Here is a 15,948-nt window from a genome sequence, read left to right on the forward strand (position 1 = left end):
CTGACAGTTAGTATGATGGGACATTTTTGCCATCTCAAAGTGAAGTATAGATTCCACTAATATTGGAACTGATGCTGGTACATAAGCAGTCAAGTCAAAAAGAAACTGTCAAACACAGTTGAGTGTACTGAAAATATCTATCCACAAACCAAACAAAGTAGCCTAGCAGAGGTCAATCTTATCTTATCACTGTCTTCCTTTCAAGCTTAAATGTCATGGTATTAACAGCTGAATGCATAGGTTAGGTAATATATATGTGTGTTTATCCCTGTAGTGCATCCCTGTAGAGCTTGACCAAACTGAAATAGAAAAACATACTTGTAGATGTAATCAAATAAAGTGGTGTTCTAATACTTTGATTTTTGACTACATTAAAGGAAAATGCAGAACAATATAAAGCAAAAAGTAGAGTGTGCAGTTATATTTGGGTATTTCCACTTAACATCTGCCCTTTCCAGCTTTGCTTCATCAAGCAGCAGTTCTACTCCACTCCACTAGATGTCACAAACAAAAACTCACGGCCGTGGTAGCTAAGGATTTTATTTTGAAAGTCGAGACCGGAAAGCCTTGCCTTTAGTTAGCTGGAGAGTTTTCTAGCTGAGAGAGACATAAAGCTAACATACTCAACAATATAGACTGATTAACATGGCCGGAACGGCTTCAGTAGCTGGTGAAGTGTTCGTCGATGCGTTGCCGTATTTTGACCAAGGTTACGATGCAGCAGGCGTCAGAGAAGCGGTGAGTAAACAGGCATTCATTTGTGGCAGGCAGGGAATTTGCTAATCGCAGCGTGTTAGCTAACTAGCCATGCTTAACCGATGGACAAAGATGGATAACACACGCTGTATCATTTTAGTAACATTTTAATGTGACAGTTAGAAACTAGAGCATTTATTATGCCCACAATTAGCTTTACAAACATTTAGCTTGCCTCAGCCAACGCTATTGGTGTTTCAATTTAGCTCATAACTTCCTGGACAGTGTACAGCCGGGTCTGCGGAAGCCAGTTCCCGCGAGGAAAATTAATTAAATAAATAAATAGACGAGAAGTTCGTTTTTCAGGCCTTTTAATATAAAACTGGCTTGCTTGCGTGGTCTGAAATGTATTATTTTGGACTTGAAAAGCCACTCTCATATGTTCTATTGGCTCCTGTCAATTTGCACTATAGAACCACAGTACAATAATGAAACAATACAGTACAATACCAAACAATATTGCATCATGTGAGCTCAATGAAAACTAAAACAATTAAGTTTTTCAAAAATATATTTTGATACAAGGCTCAAGTGATACACAGTGAGCCTATGGCCTTCTGGGCTCTTGGGGGCCATTTTGCCTGTTTGGTTATGTTATAACCCAAATAAGATATAGTGTAAGTGGGTTCTGTGGAGGGACCAGCCTTCACACAGCTTGAGAACATGTATGTTTTTCTCAGCAGGCAAAGCATGGGTGCAATTGATAATGTTAATGATGGCTGTGCTTAATTTATAGGGAAGCACTTTTCATTCGTCAAAGAGGAAAGAAATTGAGCTCTTATGATATCTTGTAAATATGACTTTTGCATCCTACGACGAGATCTGTATCTCGCTCCTTTGTGGTTTGAATACTCTTACTGTAAGTCGGTTTGGACAAAAGTGTGTGAATGTAATGTGATGTATCTTTAAAATATGACAGTTCCCCCCGTCTTTGACTCATGTTGCCATGGAAACAGCTTGTGTCCACGTTAACTTGCTGCCAGCCTTGTCAGCAAACATTGAAACACGAAGAGCTGTTTATAAGATGAATGCGTCTGTCTTTTAAATCCTCAAAAAAGGAGGGAATACAGGTTAATTAATTGTGAATTAGCATTATTAGTGGTGCCATAATGGTTCTGACTTCTCACATGGAAATGATAACCATGTTTACCTCCTCTCATAATTACGAGACACGTATTTTGTAGTTACCAGATTACAAGATTAGGATAACATTATTATGAGGTATGGATCTCTCATTATGACACTGAATGCAATGTGCGTTTGTACAATAATGTGTCCCAGTAATCTCTGTCAGTGAGTACAATGCCAGAGCCTCGACAAGGAAACAACTAAATGGAGTGCAGCCATCATTGTTGTTATTAATTCCACTTTTTCCTGCTATATCCTGTCAAATGTCTGCTGTATGTCCATTAAAATACATGTCAGATAAATGTGGTTACTGCACACTAACACCTCATCAGCACACCTGTGCATTATGCAGCTCTGCAGACTGAGCGCAGAGCAGATGTTTTGACATGTCGTGGCAGAAAAAAGTGTGACTCATAACGTGATGGCTCTGCTCCATTTAGACACGCCTGTCAGCCAGCATTTACAAGACCAGGTAGCTGGCACTGCCGGGCCTAATTTGACGCACCTTTTTAATGTCACAAGTTCCACATGTGTTTGACAACGACAGGCAGGTTTGGCTGGTGTCGTGGGTGAAAGGAAAATGTTTACATTATGCTAATATGCAGATATTTATGTCACCATTATGAAAGGAAAAAATGCACACAGCATTATACTATTGTACACATTATATCAATTTCTCATCATATTGGCACAATTCCAGCTCTCCTTCATTGGCTCACTACAGAATGGGTTACGTTGTAAAAACACAACACAGACGACAGAAAGAGTGCCAGCTTTGGACTGCCTTTTGAATGTGTTCACAGGAACATTTTGTGCTTTCACTATTTTATTTATTAACAAAGCGCAGTATAAAACAAAAGATCGGCAATGTGTTTTTTGGTTCATTAGGTAAATATTAACACAGTTTTATGTACACCCTCTTGGCTATCACAACATGGTAGAAACCAGCATCATATCTTGTGGTCTGAGTCAGATGTGAGAAATTGTGTGTGCTACAAGAGTCCGTTTCTTTGTCCATTTAAAGGTGACGTGACACTTGAGTGAGCCTTCAACCAGAGAGAACAAAGCACCATGAGAGAAATGAGTTAGTCTTCTGAGTCTTTGATTGGCCACACACTCAGACTCCCAGGCCTCCTCGACACATTATTGCCCGTGTTGGGTCTGAATTCTGTTTCAGATGCTTTTAGGATTATGGGAAAACCAGTAAAAACATTGTTTGGTATTTAATAATCAAATTTAACCAGATACCCGCTCTGCAACGTCCAGCCCAAAAATCAGCTGTACCTGACTAGTAAAAACGGATGAAAGTTAACTTCCTGGTAGCTGCAGTGCTTTTCCTGTGCAGAAAATATAATATCTTTTGTCATCTAGGCTGCAGCGTTGGTGGAGGAGGAGACCAGAAGATACCGACCTACCAAGAACTACCTGAGCTACTTGCCCACACCTGACTTCGCTACTTTTGAGGTGACAGACTCCTCAGACCTCTGAAACCTTCTTCACAGCTTCAGCCAGTGTGACAGAAATAACAGCGTTTCTTATGTCTTATCACCCTTTTAGACAGAAATTATGAGGAATGAATTTGAGCGGCTGGCGGCTCGGCAGCCCATGGATCTCCTGAGCATGAAGAGGTAAAGCCCACACGCTGCAGGAGCCTGTGTTGATACAGCAGAGCTTCTGAAACCAGGGCCTGCACGCCTCTATGGGCACCTAATACGTACACCGCTACAGAGAGTCATGCAAAAATACTGCTGCATCCAACACATTGATCACAGTTTAGCTGAAAGTTGCCCCAGAGAGAGACATTACTGTGTAAATACTGTAGCTGCAATCTTCTGTCTGGTAATCCGCATTACCACTACTGCTGCAGTCTGTGAGTTCGACACGAAATGAATCAAGTTAACAGTAACTCCATTCTCTATTTTAAGGTATTTTAGGTGATTCAGGATTGCTCTGAAGCCAAAACTACTGTTTGAAAAGTAAAGTTAGTCCCGTCTCGAACCAACGAGTGAATTCAGTTAATGAAAAACAGGCCAAGGAGTGACAAAATGTGCCACTGGGTATTTGTGCTTCCACAAGGCAAACAGCAGGGCGTGGTACCTGAGACACCCAGCAATCCCGTAACATCACACTAATAAACTAAATTAAAGCTGCAACTAATGATAGTTCTGATTATGTTCTTTATTGATTAATCTACCCGCTATTTCCTTTGGTTTATAGAATATCAGCAAATAGCAACAAAAAAAATGCCCATCAAGTTCCCAGAGTGCCCATAGTGACGTCTTCGAATGTCTTGTTTTTTAATACCAGCAGTCTGAAACCCAAATATGTTTATGTTTATCGTCATAGCAGACCAAGAAAACCAGAAAGTATTCACATTTGAGAAGATGGAACCACTTACTTAGAACTTAATAATGACTTAACCGAGTGTCAAAATAGTTAGTGAATAATTTGCCAGTACATCCAGTAATTGTTTCAGCCTTAAGCTAAATGTCTTTTTGTATGTGGAGGTGATTGAAATGTTTAACCGTGAACTCTGAACTCAGTGCTTGCTGCTGTGAGGACAAAGTGTGCATTTTGCTCAAATGTTAAATCGTCACTTTCAGTGTGCAGAGGTGATTTCCTGCCAGTGCTCATTTCTAACACCAAAGCTGTAAAAAAAACTGAAGACATTTGGATTTGGGATACATGACATTTATATAGACTTCATGATCAATACAAAAATAAGTTGTAGTTGTAACACATTTTGATTTAAAATGATTGGATGTGTGTATTTTTAACAAAAATCTCATGCTAATCTCACAGTATTTTTTTTTTTACTCGGTGGCTCCAAATGGTTATTGTAATAATTTCATGTGACGTTTTTCCTGTGGAGATACGAGCTGCCAGCGCCCTCGTCAGGACAGAAGAATGACATTACAGCGTGGCAGGAGTGTGTGAACAACTCAATGGCTCAGCTAGAGCACCAGGCCGTCCGCATTGAGAACCTGGAGCTCATGTCTCAGTATGGAACCAACGCCTGGAAAGTCTACAACGAGTATGTGACAGCAGCCTGTCTCTCTCACCAGTTCCTGGCTGTATATTCGGTCTAAAGACTGCTAACATGTTGTCTTATCTTCCTGCTTCAGTAACTTGGCCTTCATGATTGAGATGGCTCAAAAGGAACTTCAGAAATTCAGGTGACCCATTACTGGAAGATTTGTGCTGTATGAAAGTGTTATTAAACCACTGTTCACGTTTACAAATGTTTTTGTCTTTGTTCACAGGAAGCAAATTCAAGATTTAAACTGGCAGCGTAAAAATGATCAATTGGCCGGAGGAGCCAAACTGCGAGAGCTGGAGTCAAAGTATGTTGTTGGAAGAGTTTATTGTCGTGTGTATATATTATTGTTGATGTTTCTACATAGGGAATACGTAGGTTAGACTTTCCTCTGCCGTAACATCTGAGTCTGTCCCTCCACAGCTGGGTGTCTCTGGTCAGTAAGAACTATGAGATCGAGCGGGCCATCGTCCAGCTGGAGAACGAAATAACTCAGCTCAGACAGCAGCAGGGGGACGAGAACAAGGAGAACATCCGACAGGACTTCTAGAGCAGCAGCTTTTACCCTCATAGATCTACAAGCTAGCGATCTAACTAACTGGACTAGGAGGCGACCTGAGGAGGGAAGGAGATGTGGAACTGCTGATGTTCAACTGCATCATCAAATAACATTGACAGTCAGAATGAGTTGTGACAACACACATTTTACCAGACTTCACGCCTCCTTATTCTACTGTAACAGTGGTGGAACATGGTGGTAATGCAGGCGGTTAAAGCGAGACCGTACGGTTTGCAACAACATTCACGTCACATTGATCTTCTTACAAATGGAGGGTTGAATTCATGAGCAATAAAACGCATCTTTTCTCATTTCAATACACTCACAGGTTTTGTTGCTACAGCCCCACTTGGTCTGGTATGACCAGTAACTAAAGGTGGCTAATGCTAGCAAAGTTCAGATAGATATTGCTGTGTTCCTGACATTGCGGAGTCGGTTTGCTGGCTTGAACATTATTCTCCTCTTGTGCTACTGTTATGCTAGCATTAGCATTCAACATTATTCCGTAACTGCCACAAGTGACATTCAGCAAAAGTGACGTCTCGCTTTAAAATGTTGGTTTTTATCTTTCCAACCACACAGGAGTGTGTTTATAATTGAGTGTACATAGTTTGTCGAGTCTGTGAAGACGATTATCTCTGTGAGCCCTGCCTTGACTTCCATTCATGTAATTTTTTATGCTGTTTTAATAAAATGAACATTTGTCATATTTCCGTGTGTGGATTGGACTTTTTCCCATATCGGATATCACGATGCTAAACCTCACTTTAGTATGGTGTAGTTCCACGTATGCAGAAACACTTGCGAAGACATGGATTACGTATGTTTTACATTTTTGTAAGGACTTCTGTTTGGTACTCTTTGAAATCTGTTGTCTCTATCCGGTGTTTATTTTTTTCATTTCTGTTGATGAAGAAATACACATTTGGGCAGTGCTAATCTATAAACAGATATCTGCATAATGAATTGCCTGATATCTGTAGGCAAGGGACCAGGTTTTGGTACCGGAAGCGTTCTGGTTTCCGTTTGTTGTCCCACACAAGATGCGACAAATGGTTCACACTTGCCAGTTCATCAAATACTCAATGGCTTCTCCAAATAGAGCTATCAAAAACGTCAATCAGGTTCATTTTGATTACACTTGGAGAAGGAAAATTCACTACGTCACGAAAGCAGAGATGACCACAAAGAATTTAAAGACGGAGGCCTACAAGCTATCAACTTTGACTTTATAAATGTATAGTTACTTGGTTAAAATCTCTTCTGAACAACAACACCCTTTGGTATCATGTTCCCAGAGAGATATTCAAGAAATTGGGAGGTGTAGACTTTTTACCTAAATGTGACTTCACTATTCAAAGGTTCCCGATTAAATGATCCCTTTTTCACCAGCAGGTCATTTTACATGGGAAACAATCACCACATAATATGATATGGAATAATAGATATGTTACGGTTAAAAAAAACAAATCATTGTATAACAGGAACTGGATGGAGGAAGGTATTTGGTCAGTGGCTCACTCAGTTGATAGTGGTGACTGTATCATATCGTATGAGAATTTCTGCCTCAGATCTGGTTTAATTGGCCATCGTAACACATTTAAATCCGGAACTAAAGCTTTCCCCTCCCGTGTGTTTAATTAAAGGAATCTTAAATTCTACTCAAACCAAGTTTATGAGTGAAACCTAGGTTTAGTGTGTTTCATGAGTCTCATTCTGATGTGAATGCCCTTACAGCCATGAAAAATAAAAATGCAATGGAATGTTTTAGCGTAATGGAACTTTAAAATGTTTTATTCCTTTTATAATTTAATGTTATTTCAATCTCTTGTCTGTATCAATTTGTCTTTTCTCTTTTTTTGGCTTTTTTTTTTTTATGCATCTGATCCTATTGGTCTAATGCAAAGTTCTTAGAGCCATAAATGAGAAATTGGTCAATATAAAAAAAAAACAGCCAATCTCATTTGAGCGGGCTTTGGTTGCATGCAGGTAAAGAGTCCATGTGGTGAGCAGCCACCGGTAGCTAGAGTTTTTTTTTTTTTTTTTATCAATCTCGGAGCCCTAGAGATGAGCTTTTTATTAGCTGTTTTAAAAATGTACCTGCATTCATATTATCGTCAGACGATAGCCGATGGGTTCTGAGGTTACTAATTGGGCTGTAAACAATGAACAGCCTACGGAAGAGGAAGTCTTGGCCTGGATATCCGTTATCTGGTATTCAGATATCCGCTGGCTACGATGGAAGCCCTGAAACATTGCCCGTTGCCCACAGAGGCTAAATTGCTGTTAAATGATGGCCGATGGGTTCCGAGATTGGGACAGTGGAGATTTGCTAATCGAGTCACGTCTGGTCGCCCCTTGATCTTGACAACCGTGTGTCACAATTCTGTAGTATGAATGCAAAGGCCCCCCCCTTCCTTGCCTTTTGTTCCCTGTCTAATTACTGCTTCACAATCCCTGTTGATCTCTACCATTTACATATTGTCTGATCACTGTGTAAAAGTGCTTCCCTGTCATTGCTCTGGGCCAGCACACCAGTCAGCTCACCAGTGTGCCGGCATTGCATGAATAAACTCACACCACAACGAACAGTTTACACGGGACAATGCTGTGGCACCTAATGGACCACCAAAAAGCAGCATCAATAAGGCCAGGGTGGTGTTTAACCATCTGGAGCTCAAAACACATCTCAGTCAACCCAAATACTTCAACACCTCCGACGTGAAGCAGGTGATGCCGCGTGGATCAGAGACAACAAAACACACAACAAGCAGGCTGCAGACATTCATTGACACCTGAGAAAGTAAGCAATGTGGACCTGTGGAAAAGATCAAGCCCGGATCCCACTGACTCACAAATTCGAAGGAGAAAGTGGAGTTGGATTGGACGCACCTTCAGAAAACCTGCCACAAACGTCACCCAAGCCCCGACACGGAACCCCCAAGGAACAAGGAAAAGAGGTGTCCAGGTAGAATTGTCTGGGAGTGGGCTCAACTGGGGGGGGGGATGGGGGGGTCTCGAAAGAACTGCCAGCAACCGAGTGTGATGGAGGACGTTTGTCAACGCCCTATGATCCCTAGAGGAGCAAAGGGCTTAAGTCAAGTAAGTCAAAGTCCGCAACAAACCTCTAAACAGGACTTGAAAGGTTTCTTCAACACTATTCAATTCTTATTTTGCTGGAGCTCAGCCTACTGTACCTTCACGCAACAGACCAGTTTCTTTGTTGCATGAAGTTACAGTATATTCAACTACATCCCAACATGAGAAGTATCATGGAGTTATCTCAAACCTCCAAGTCTCCAAATTGCCACCTGTAGTACTGGGAGGGGCCCGACAGCAACATTCAGCTAAGGCTAAGGTTGGTCAGAAATCATGGCTTCACTCTCATGTGGAAATTCTGAAACCCCATTTGTCAGATTATCACCATTCCAAGAACTGACGGCCCAATGACGTGTTAGAATTCATCTACAATGAATGGTTTGACTACTTCAGAGTAAATCCAAGATAACTCGAATTTGAATAATAGCCAGTCAAACGCTTAGGCAAACATTAAACGTGTAGCCTGTTACACCTCAACCACAGTCAGTAGATTAGCCCATTAGCAAGGTAGCTGCTTTTCTGACTGCCAGTTAACCCAATACACCTAACTTAACTGCAATTCAGTGACTCACATTTTTGGTGAATTTAAATTCACGTGGATCCCATTGAATCCACTTGACAGGAATTAACTACAGTGTATTCATGATCAACTGTGTGTTTCTGTTTTGAATAATTAGCCAAGTGACTTGTGCATCATCTTGAGGGCTTTTTCGTATTACATTACAGTAAACATCATATTTACGCTTACAGGTTAACTAGAACATTGCCAGAGTTACTTTTAACATAAGGGAGGAAAGAAATCCCAAGAACTAATTTGGACTGAGGGGGCCATGTTTGTTTTATATGTGATGAAACCTCAGCCTCTCGCTAAAATGTGCCTTGTGAATGTTAATGTTCAATTTGTTGTGTTTAGGTTATTTTCTCCAACACCAAAAGAAATTAATAAAAAAGGGAAATAAATAACATCACTAATATCTTTAAATGTCAGGAATTTACTTTCACTAATGTTCCTCTAACTTGAAAAACATAAGTCACAAAAACATGTCACTCTGGATGATATGTAATATATTATCTGGTGTGCACAAAAACAGTAAATCATCATTTATTATTTATTGCCACATTATGTACACAGTGTGCATGACAATCATCCATCTGCCGCCCGTCCTTTACCTCCTCCATTGGTCAGATCAAACAAACAAAAGGATCTGAACATCTGAATAGACGTTAGCTCAATCTGTGGCAAATCAAGAAGCCCAGCTACACGAGATTATCTGCATGGTTGTCATGAAAAGCCAGATGTCCAGCATAGAAAGGGGCTAGTTAGCGCAGTAGGTAGACCAGATCTGAGGAGTTTCTACATACACCAACACCAACCAGGGATGGAACTCAATCAAAACCCAACAGAAACACTCAATTCATGCTCTTTCACTCTCTGTCTTTTAAAACTTTCACACATCTCAAACACACAAGTTTGCAGGCACCGTTATACCATTTGCAAAGAAACTATAGGGGTCTCTTCAGGAAAAGTCATCCACTGTGACTGAATCTAATTTGACTATGTGCAAAACTTTGTAGACAGCGTCAGCCACCAGTAGCTAGAGTAGCAGTAGGTAATTTTGGCCATGCTCCAGTCTATATACTGAGAGTGTTGAGAGCTGGTACTAAAGTAACAGCCTCTGGCAGGTTCTGGTTCTGGTCCTGACTTCCTTTACTCTGGAGAAACTTCTGCCGATGCCTCTCCTCCTGCCGCTTCTTCTTCTCTTGCCGCTGCTGCTCTTTCCTCTGCTTGTTAGATACCTGGGAATGAGGGAAACCAAAACGAATGTTATTAACTCAATAATTTCACTTTAACTAAAGTGTGATTGTTTCCCTACATTCTCAATCACATAATTTTAAGAGTATAAGTTTGCCTGTCCACATGCTATGAGCAAGGAAATCTAAAATAACTGTGGCCTTGGCTTGTGATTAATTTGGCTACACAGGCTGCGTAACAAGGGAGTCTACCTTTGGTTTTTGTACGTTGCTGCCCTCTGTTGGCTGTTTGTGCTCACTGCAGTCTACCGCTGCAGCTCTGCAGACTGAGCAGGATCCTGAGGCACACTGGCCCTGGCAGGACTGGCCCAGCATGGAGCCAACAAGCCATTCAGCATTGATGGTTGCCGCACTCAGCTGGAGCAGGTTCTCCTCATCGCCTGAGGCAAAAAAACACATGAGTCAGTGTAATGTGATCATTACTGTTCACGCACGCAAACAGTCAACTTCATTACAGGCTGGCGTGTTTATGGGATCAACAGAATATCTTGCTGAACAGACAAGCTTGAAAGCATGATGGCTATGCCAGTCTGTAATGAAGTTGACTCCTGGATGTTCTCTTTTGCCCTGGCAGTCTAATTCTTCTTGCAGCTAATGAGTCAAGTGTAACTTCTGACCCTGGATTCCTCGATTCTTGATGGAGCTCAGGATCACGTTGTCCTCCTCTGAGGATGTGGGAGAAGGGTTTTTCTGTCTGTCCCTCTGACCGTCCCCGAACTCACGCTGCTGGCCTCGTGAATTCTGCAGATTCTGGGAACAGCAATAGCGAGAAAACATCAGAGACACACATCAGTAAAGGGTGCCTCAGCAGGTGTATTATTACAATACTTAAGCCCATAAAAGTTAAACACAACATTATGCTCTTGACATCTAAAGAGCTTGGTCAGGAATTTACTAAATGATTTCAGCTACTGTAAGATGTTGGTCCACTGAATGCTCATTGTATACTATATACCTCTATGCGGAGCTGAGCCGGATTCTCAGAGTTGTCTCCAATCCGCCTCACACTGTCATAATGATCTCCATAGCGGTAGGCAATGTGTAGCTCTCTGCACATCTGCTTCTCTGCACCATTTATCTGCAACGACAACAGAACATATAAACTGCGTGGTGTGCCAAAAGGGTATTAGATGACGTGGTGTCATTTGAAAGTCTTTGCCTGTGCCTCTGTCCTGTCCCTACCTCCCACAGTGGTGTGTTCAGCTGATGGATGACCACTTTCACCTGTTGACTGCGAGCAAAAGCCACGATAGCGTCATTGCCAGCAAACGTACCGGCCTGAGAGAGGTTGGACACTGGGTGGAACGAGACGAAGACAATTACCCTTAGATAATCTTAAACTGGGATCACACAGCATTTTTTCTTTAACTTTCTATGGTGTCGTCACAACAGATATAAAAACACTAGCATCGTCATTTCACATTTCTAAATTGTACATACATTTCATTGTAATGAAATAAAACATTTGAATGGGTTGTTGAATGAAGTCAAGACAGGCACAGCTAGCAGTAGTTCCCGTCCTTGTTGGCTTGTGAAACCTTAAAACGAAGCAATGTCTATGTGCACCCCTCCATCAACTGTCGCATATGTCTACCCGCTGTGACCAGTTTAACCAAAGAGTGAGTTCCCCTGATTGAGAAACACCGACATACAGCACCTGTCACTCCATTGCAAACAGAACTGATCGCCACCAGGGGTCACTGCATAGTTGCTGGTCAAAATTGTCTCCCATTGAAATCAATGGACCTCCCATGTACGGTAACATATCAGAATAGTCAATTGTGAATACGGGATTAGTAAAAGTCTCCTATCTGATCAGAGTATTTGATTTTATTTCCTTTGTGTCTCAGTCTCCTCAGTGTCACCCTCTGGGACATTTTCTTACAGTGCTGCGCGAAGGGCACGTCGTCCTCAACAAAGGGTTCAAAGTCTTGTCGATGGGACATCATATACTGGACAGTCTCCTGCCGAAGCTGCAGGTGACCCCGGGAATGACCTTCTAACTGGTCGCCTAGAGCTCTGAACAGGCAGTTCCTACAAGAAACAAAGACAGTGACTGGTATGTCACATGACATCCTATCGTTAAATGACTCAGTGTCAAGCTTCTTGGCCAGAATGACATTTATGTTACGTTTAAATCAAAGGCTTATATTCCACTGATGAATTCATTAGCATAGGCATCAGTTGGCAAGTTTCTGCGTGTTGGCCAATAACAATGACCTAAGTCCTGCAAATCACAGGGCTCCCAGACCTTCAGCCCAGCAGTAAACATGATCGACTGTATAGTCAATCAATTAAATTCCCATCTTGAATTTTCATTAAGCTAGAGAGACCTAAAGATGTTTCCCTTGTTGTTTTCCAATCTCAAATGGCACAGTACTGCCCGTGTTGTCAGATAAATCATGTTTCAACAAAGATGAGGATTGTCAAATACAGTCTCTAGTGACATTTCCCTATAATAAGCAGCAGCCACACAGCTACGAATACTTTGCATTTACATTGTTATTGACTGTGTGCTGGGGAGAAGTAGGCAGAGAGGTTGAATACAGTATGTTCCTCTATCAAGGCATCCTGGTTACTCATGGTGAGACAGCTGTCTCCAGCTTGGAAATAAGCTTTACGTATATAATAAGATTTAAGAGACATGTATCAGTGATCGTAAAGGACAATACAGAGGGAGACACAGCACAGCTAGACGCCACAATCTTTTTCTGGCACTTACCCATCTCCGGGGACTTCTCTCAGCTTGAGCCCCAGTGCCTGGAGCTGATTGGAGAAACTGACAAACTCTGCTCCTTCATCGCAATCCTGAGGCCGGTTCTTGCGGTCCTTCACGATGGCCCGGCGTGCTGCTCGCTCATCCCTCTTGCGTTCCAGTTCGCTCTTCTTGTTGCTCCGTACAGGTTTTGGCGTCTGTTTCCTCGACATGTTGGCTGCAGTCGCTTCTGCGGGCCAGCAACACCAAAGTATGTCTTCTTGTGGTAATGAGCTGGCACTTCATCAACCACTGCCACACATCTGGAACCTAATTAAAAAGACACAAGCCCAGGCAGGTGGGGGGGGGGTCACAAGTTTTCACAATAAGTAAAGAGATATATTGTTTTCTTAGAACATCCTAATTTGCCAAGGTTGAGATTTCTGCCAGTTAGTCTTCTGGAAAGCTGTAAGAGATAACCATCCTGCCGTAGTCTGTCCCTGATGTAGAAGACATTACTACACATAAGGACAGTAGCTAGTAAGCCATGAGCTATATAGTTTGTCTGATTCTCTAGTACATATTGGCAAATTCAAAACACAAATAATATCTTAAGGAACAATTTGTTGCAGTGTAATCTAGGCTTGGTTCACACTGCTAACTGACGCTCTCCATGACGTGTTTGTCTGAGAAACAGGATAGCTAAATAGTATAGCTACATAGTTTAGCTAGCTGATCCCTTACTGAAATGAATTATTTCACATTTTAGGGATGATGTTTTTTTTTTAATATAAAATATTAACTGTGTTATGTTGACTTAATATTCCTTGTAACGTTTTTACTGAAGCTAAACACGACGACGAGTTCCATTATACAGCTAGCTTATAATGATGATAGCACGGACGTTAACTAGTAACTACGTACTACGCAAACTAGTACTGGGACTAAGTAACGTTACTTGTTAGTTAACACAAACGTAGTATTATCATGTTGGCTGTTAGCTAACATGAACACTAGCAGCTAGCTAACGTTAGCGTTCAACGGCTGGATATTAGTTACATAACAAATCATATCTTCCCGCTTGTAACACTCACTGCACAGTGAGCGACTGGTGAACTTATTAACGCAGTTAATAAACTGATGCTTACCTTTAACAAGCTGCGTTCGACGAGATATAGCTATGTTTCGTTATTTATTTCAGCTCAGAAGAGAAATGTAATGATTGTCCTTTTTTGTTTACAACTGAGGTTCCGCATACGTATGTCCGCGTACGTCAAAATGTACGGAAGGTGGAAAGGGCCAAAGAGGCGATAGTATAATTGCATTGGGCTGATGGTAGCAACAGTTTTATTCACTGAAAGCAAAACAAATGTATCTACTACACCACAGCAATTCTGATGAACATGACTTGACAAGTTTGGAAAAAAAAGCCTCAGTTGTACATTAAGTAATGTGGAATTGCACCGTATGCACCATTCTATGATCAATTAAGCAATCAGTCAACTTGATAAATCATTCAGTGTATATGGAACATATATATAAGCTGATCAATCAATCAATAATCAATCAATCTATCTATCTATCTATCTATCTATCTATCTATCTATCTAATCTATCTATCTGATAACTGTAACAAGTCAAAAAGCTGTGAGTCATTTTATATTGCAGACTGTGACTCAGGACAAAGTAGGAGGCTGAGTTACGATTTTGAAAGAAATGTTTCTTCTGAAAATCACTCCACCTTCTGCTCTCCTCAACTAGAAAATCTACTCTCCACCAACTCCTTCTGATGACTCCACACAGTTGGTGAAAATAATGTGGGGGAGGAGTGGGCAGAGAAGCAATAAACAGGATGTTTGCTATGTAAAAAGACCAGCAGACACACTGAGACAAAAAAAAAAAAGATTGTCGACATAAAACTGCATTAGGAAAAGGAAGGAAGCAGTAATTCTATTCTATTTCCTAAAACTAGAAAAAAAAATAGCACACATTTGTACCAAACCAGCTGGCGTAAAAAGAAACAGGACATTCGTCTGCAGGATTAAGTTGGTGTGTGGTTTAGGCCTCAGTGAGTGATGGCATTGTGTTGTGCACAGATGTAATGGCCTGAAGGCTATCCATGCATTTGTGCATGTGCAGCAATCAGCGTCAGTCACCTGAGTGGAACAGAAGAGCAGTCAGCCAAGCGTGGCCAACATATCATTTATACTGCATCTATGTACATGTACAGTATGTTGTGTGTGAGTGTGAGTCAGTCCAACAGGGCACATCAAGTCATTACGCAATTGGAGGGGCCTTTTTTCTTCTTTTTAGTTTTTTTAGTTTAGTTTTTACATGATATCAGGGTAAAACAGTACATTATGTCAAAGAAAGTCCATTTCAACTGATTTCACAATTAATATTTTTTTCTTTTTTAGAGAAACATACAATCTTTGTCAGCTTCACTGACTTGCTCTAGAGTTGTTGTTGTTTTTTTAACATGACACAAGGTTATTTGTTTGGATAACACCTGCAAAATATACTTCACCTCTTCAACTGTGCTACTGTCCAACATGAGGAAATATCTTGGTATACTGAGAAATCTGAGATCCCTCTAATGGTGGAAACAATATTCTGCCAACGACAACGCCTGCTGATTTGATAACAGCCAATACATTAAGGTTTACAGCTGTGATGAAGTGGAATAAGTTTCAGTCAGTTTTTACCTGTAACCAAATGTTAATATTGCAGTTTATGGCAAATGTTAGGATTTCAGTGCAGGGGGTGATCCACAAATTTACTGTAGGTGCACAATAAAAAAAGAATTTTAAGGGTCAGTCCACCCAATACAAAGAACGACATATTCGGACTCACTAGTGGTGT

At 41.1% G+C, this 15,948-nt stretch overlaps 2 protein-coding genes across 2 annotated transcripts; one reads left to right on the forward strand and one right to left on the reverse strand.

Moving 5' to 3' along the window:
* The first annotated feature begins 594 nt into the window (after positions 1 to 594).
* bcas2 (BCAS2 pre-mRNA processing factor) lies at positions 595 to 6,159 on the forward strand. Its single transcript, XM_070910629.1, has 7 exons — positions 595 to 738; positions 3,256 to 3,348; positions 3,442 to 3,512; positions 4,757 to 4,918; positions 5,010 to 5,060; positions 5,148 to 5,228; positions 5,345 to 6,159. The coding sequence occupies exons 1-7, from the start codon at positions 646 to 648 to the stop codon at positions 5,469 to 5,471; spliced, it is 678 nt and encodes a 225-aa protein (XP_070766730.1). The 5' UTR covers positions 595 to 645; the 3' UTR covers positions 5,472 to 6,159.
* A 3,468-nt stretch (positions 6,160 to 9,627) lies between these two features.
* otud3 (OTU deubiquitinase 3) lies at positions 9,628 to 14,314 on the reverse strand. The gene is made up of 8 exons (XM_070910642.1): positions 14,235 to 14,314; positions 13,114 to 13,416; positions 12,277 to 12,425; positions 11,574 to 11,686; positions 11,347 to 11,469; positions 11,009 to 11,141; positions 10,584 to 10,771; positions 9,628 to 10,376 (listed from the first exon to the last, which is right to left on the reverse strand). The coding sequence occupies exons 2-8, from the start codon at positions 13,317 to 13,319 to the stop codon at positions 10,212 to 10,214; spliced, it is 1,077 nt and encodes a 358-aa protein (XP_070766743.1). The 5' UTR covers positions 13,320 to 13,416; positions 14,235 to 14,314; the 3' UTR covers positions 9,628 to 10,211.
* Between the last annotated feature and the right edge of the window lie 1,634 nt (positions 14,315 to 15,948).

Source organism: Enoplosus armatus, chromosome 8 (genome assembly GCF_043641665.1).
Source record: "Enoplosus armatus isolate fEnoArm2 chromosome 8, fEnoArm2.hap1, whole genome shotgun sequence".
NCBI classification, from domain to species: domain Eukaryota; kingdom Metazoa; phylum Chordata; class Actinopteri; order Centrarchiformes; family Enoplosidae; genus Enoplosus; species Enoplosus armatus.

What these genes read in the sequence shown, in the direction of transcription:
- otud3 (XM_070910642.1), bottom strand. Translation starts at nt 13,319, where the DNA reads ATGTCGAGGAAACAGACGCCAAAACCTGTACGGAGCAACAAGAAGAGC. An exon ending in CGTGCCCTTCGCGCAGCACT is followed by an intron (nt 11,687 to 12,276) that starts GTAAGAAAATGT and finishes CGTTCCACCCAG; the next exon opens with TGTCCAACCTCTCTCAGGCC. An exon ending in GCAACGTACAAAAACCAAAG is followed by an intron (nt 10,377 to 10,583) that starts GTAGACTCCCTT and finishes CCTCATTCCCAG; the next exon opens with GTATCTAACAAGCAGAGGAA.
- bcas2 (XM_070910629.1), top strand. Translation starts at nt 646, where the DNA reads ATGGCCGGAACGGCTTCAGTAGCTGGTGAAGTGTTCGTCGATGCGTTG. An exon ending in CAGCAGGCGTCAGAGAAGCG is followed by an intron (nt 739 to 3,255) that starts GTGAGTAAACAG and finishes TTTGTCATCTAG; the next exon opens with GCTGCAGCGTTGGTGGAGGA. An exon ending in CTGCGAGAGCTGGAGTCAAA is followed by an intron (nt 5,229 to 5,344) that starts GTATGTTGTTGG and finishes GTCCCTCCACAG; the next exon opens with CTGGGTGTCTCTGGTCAGTA.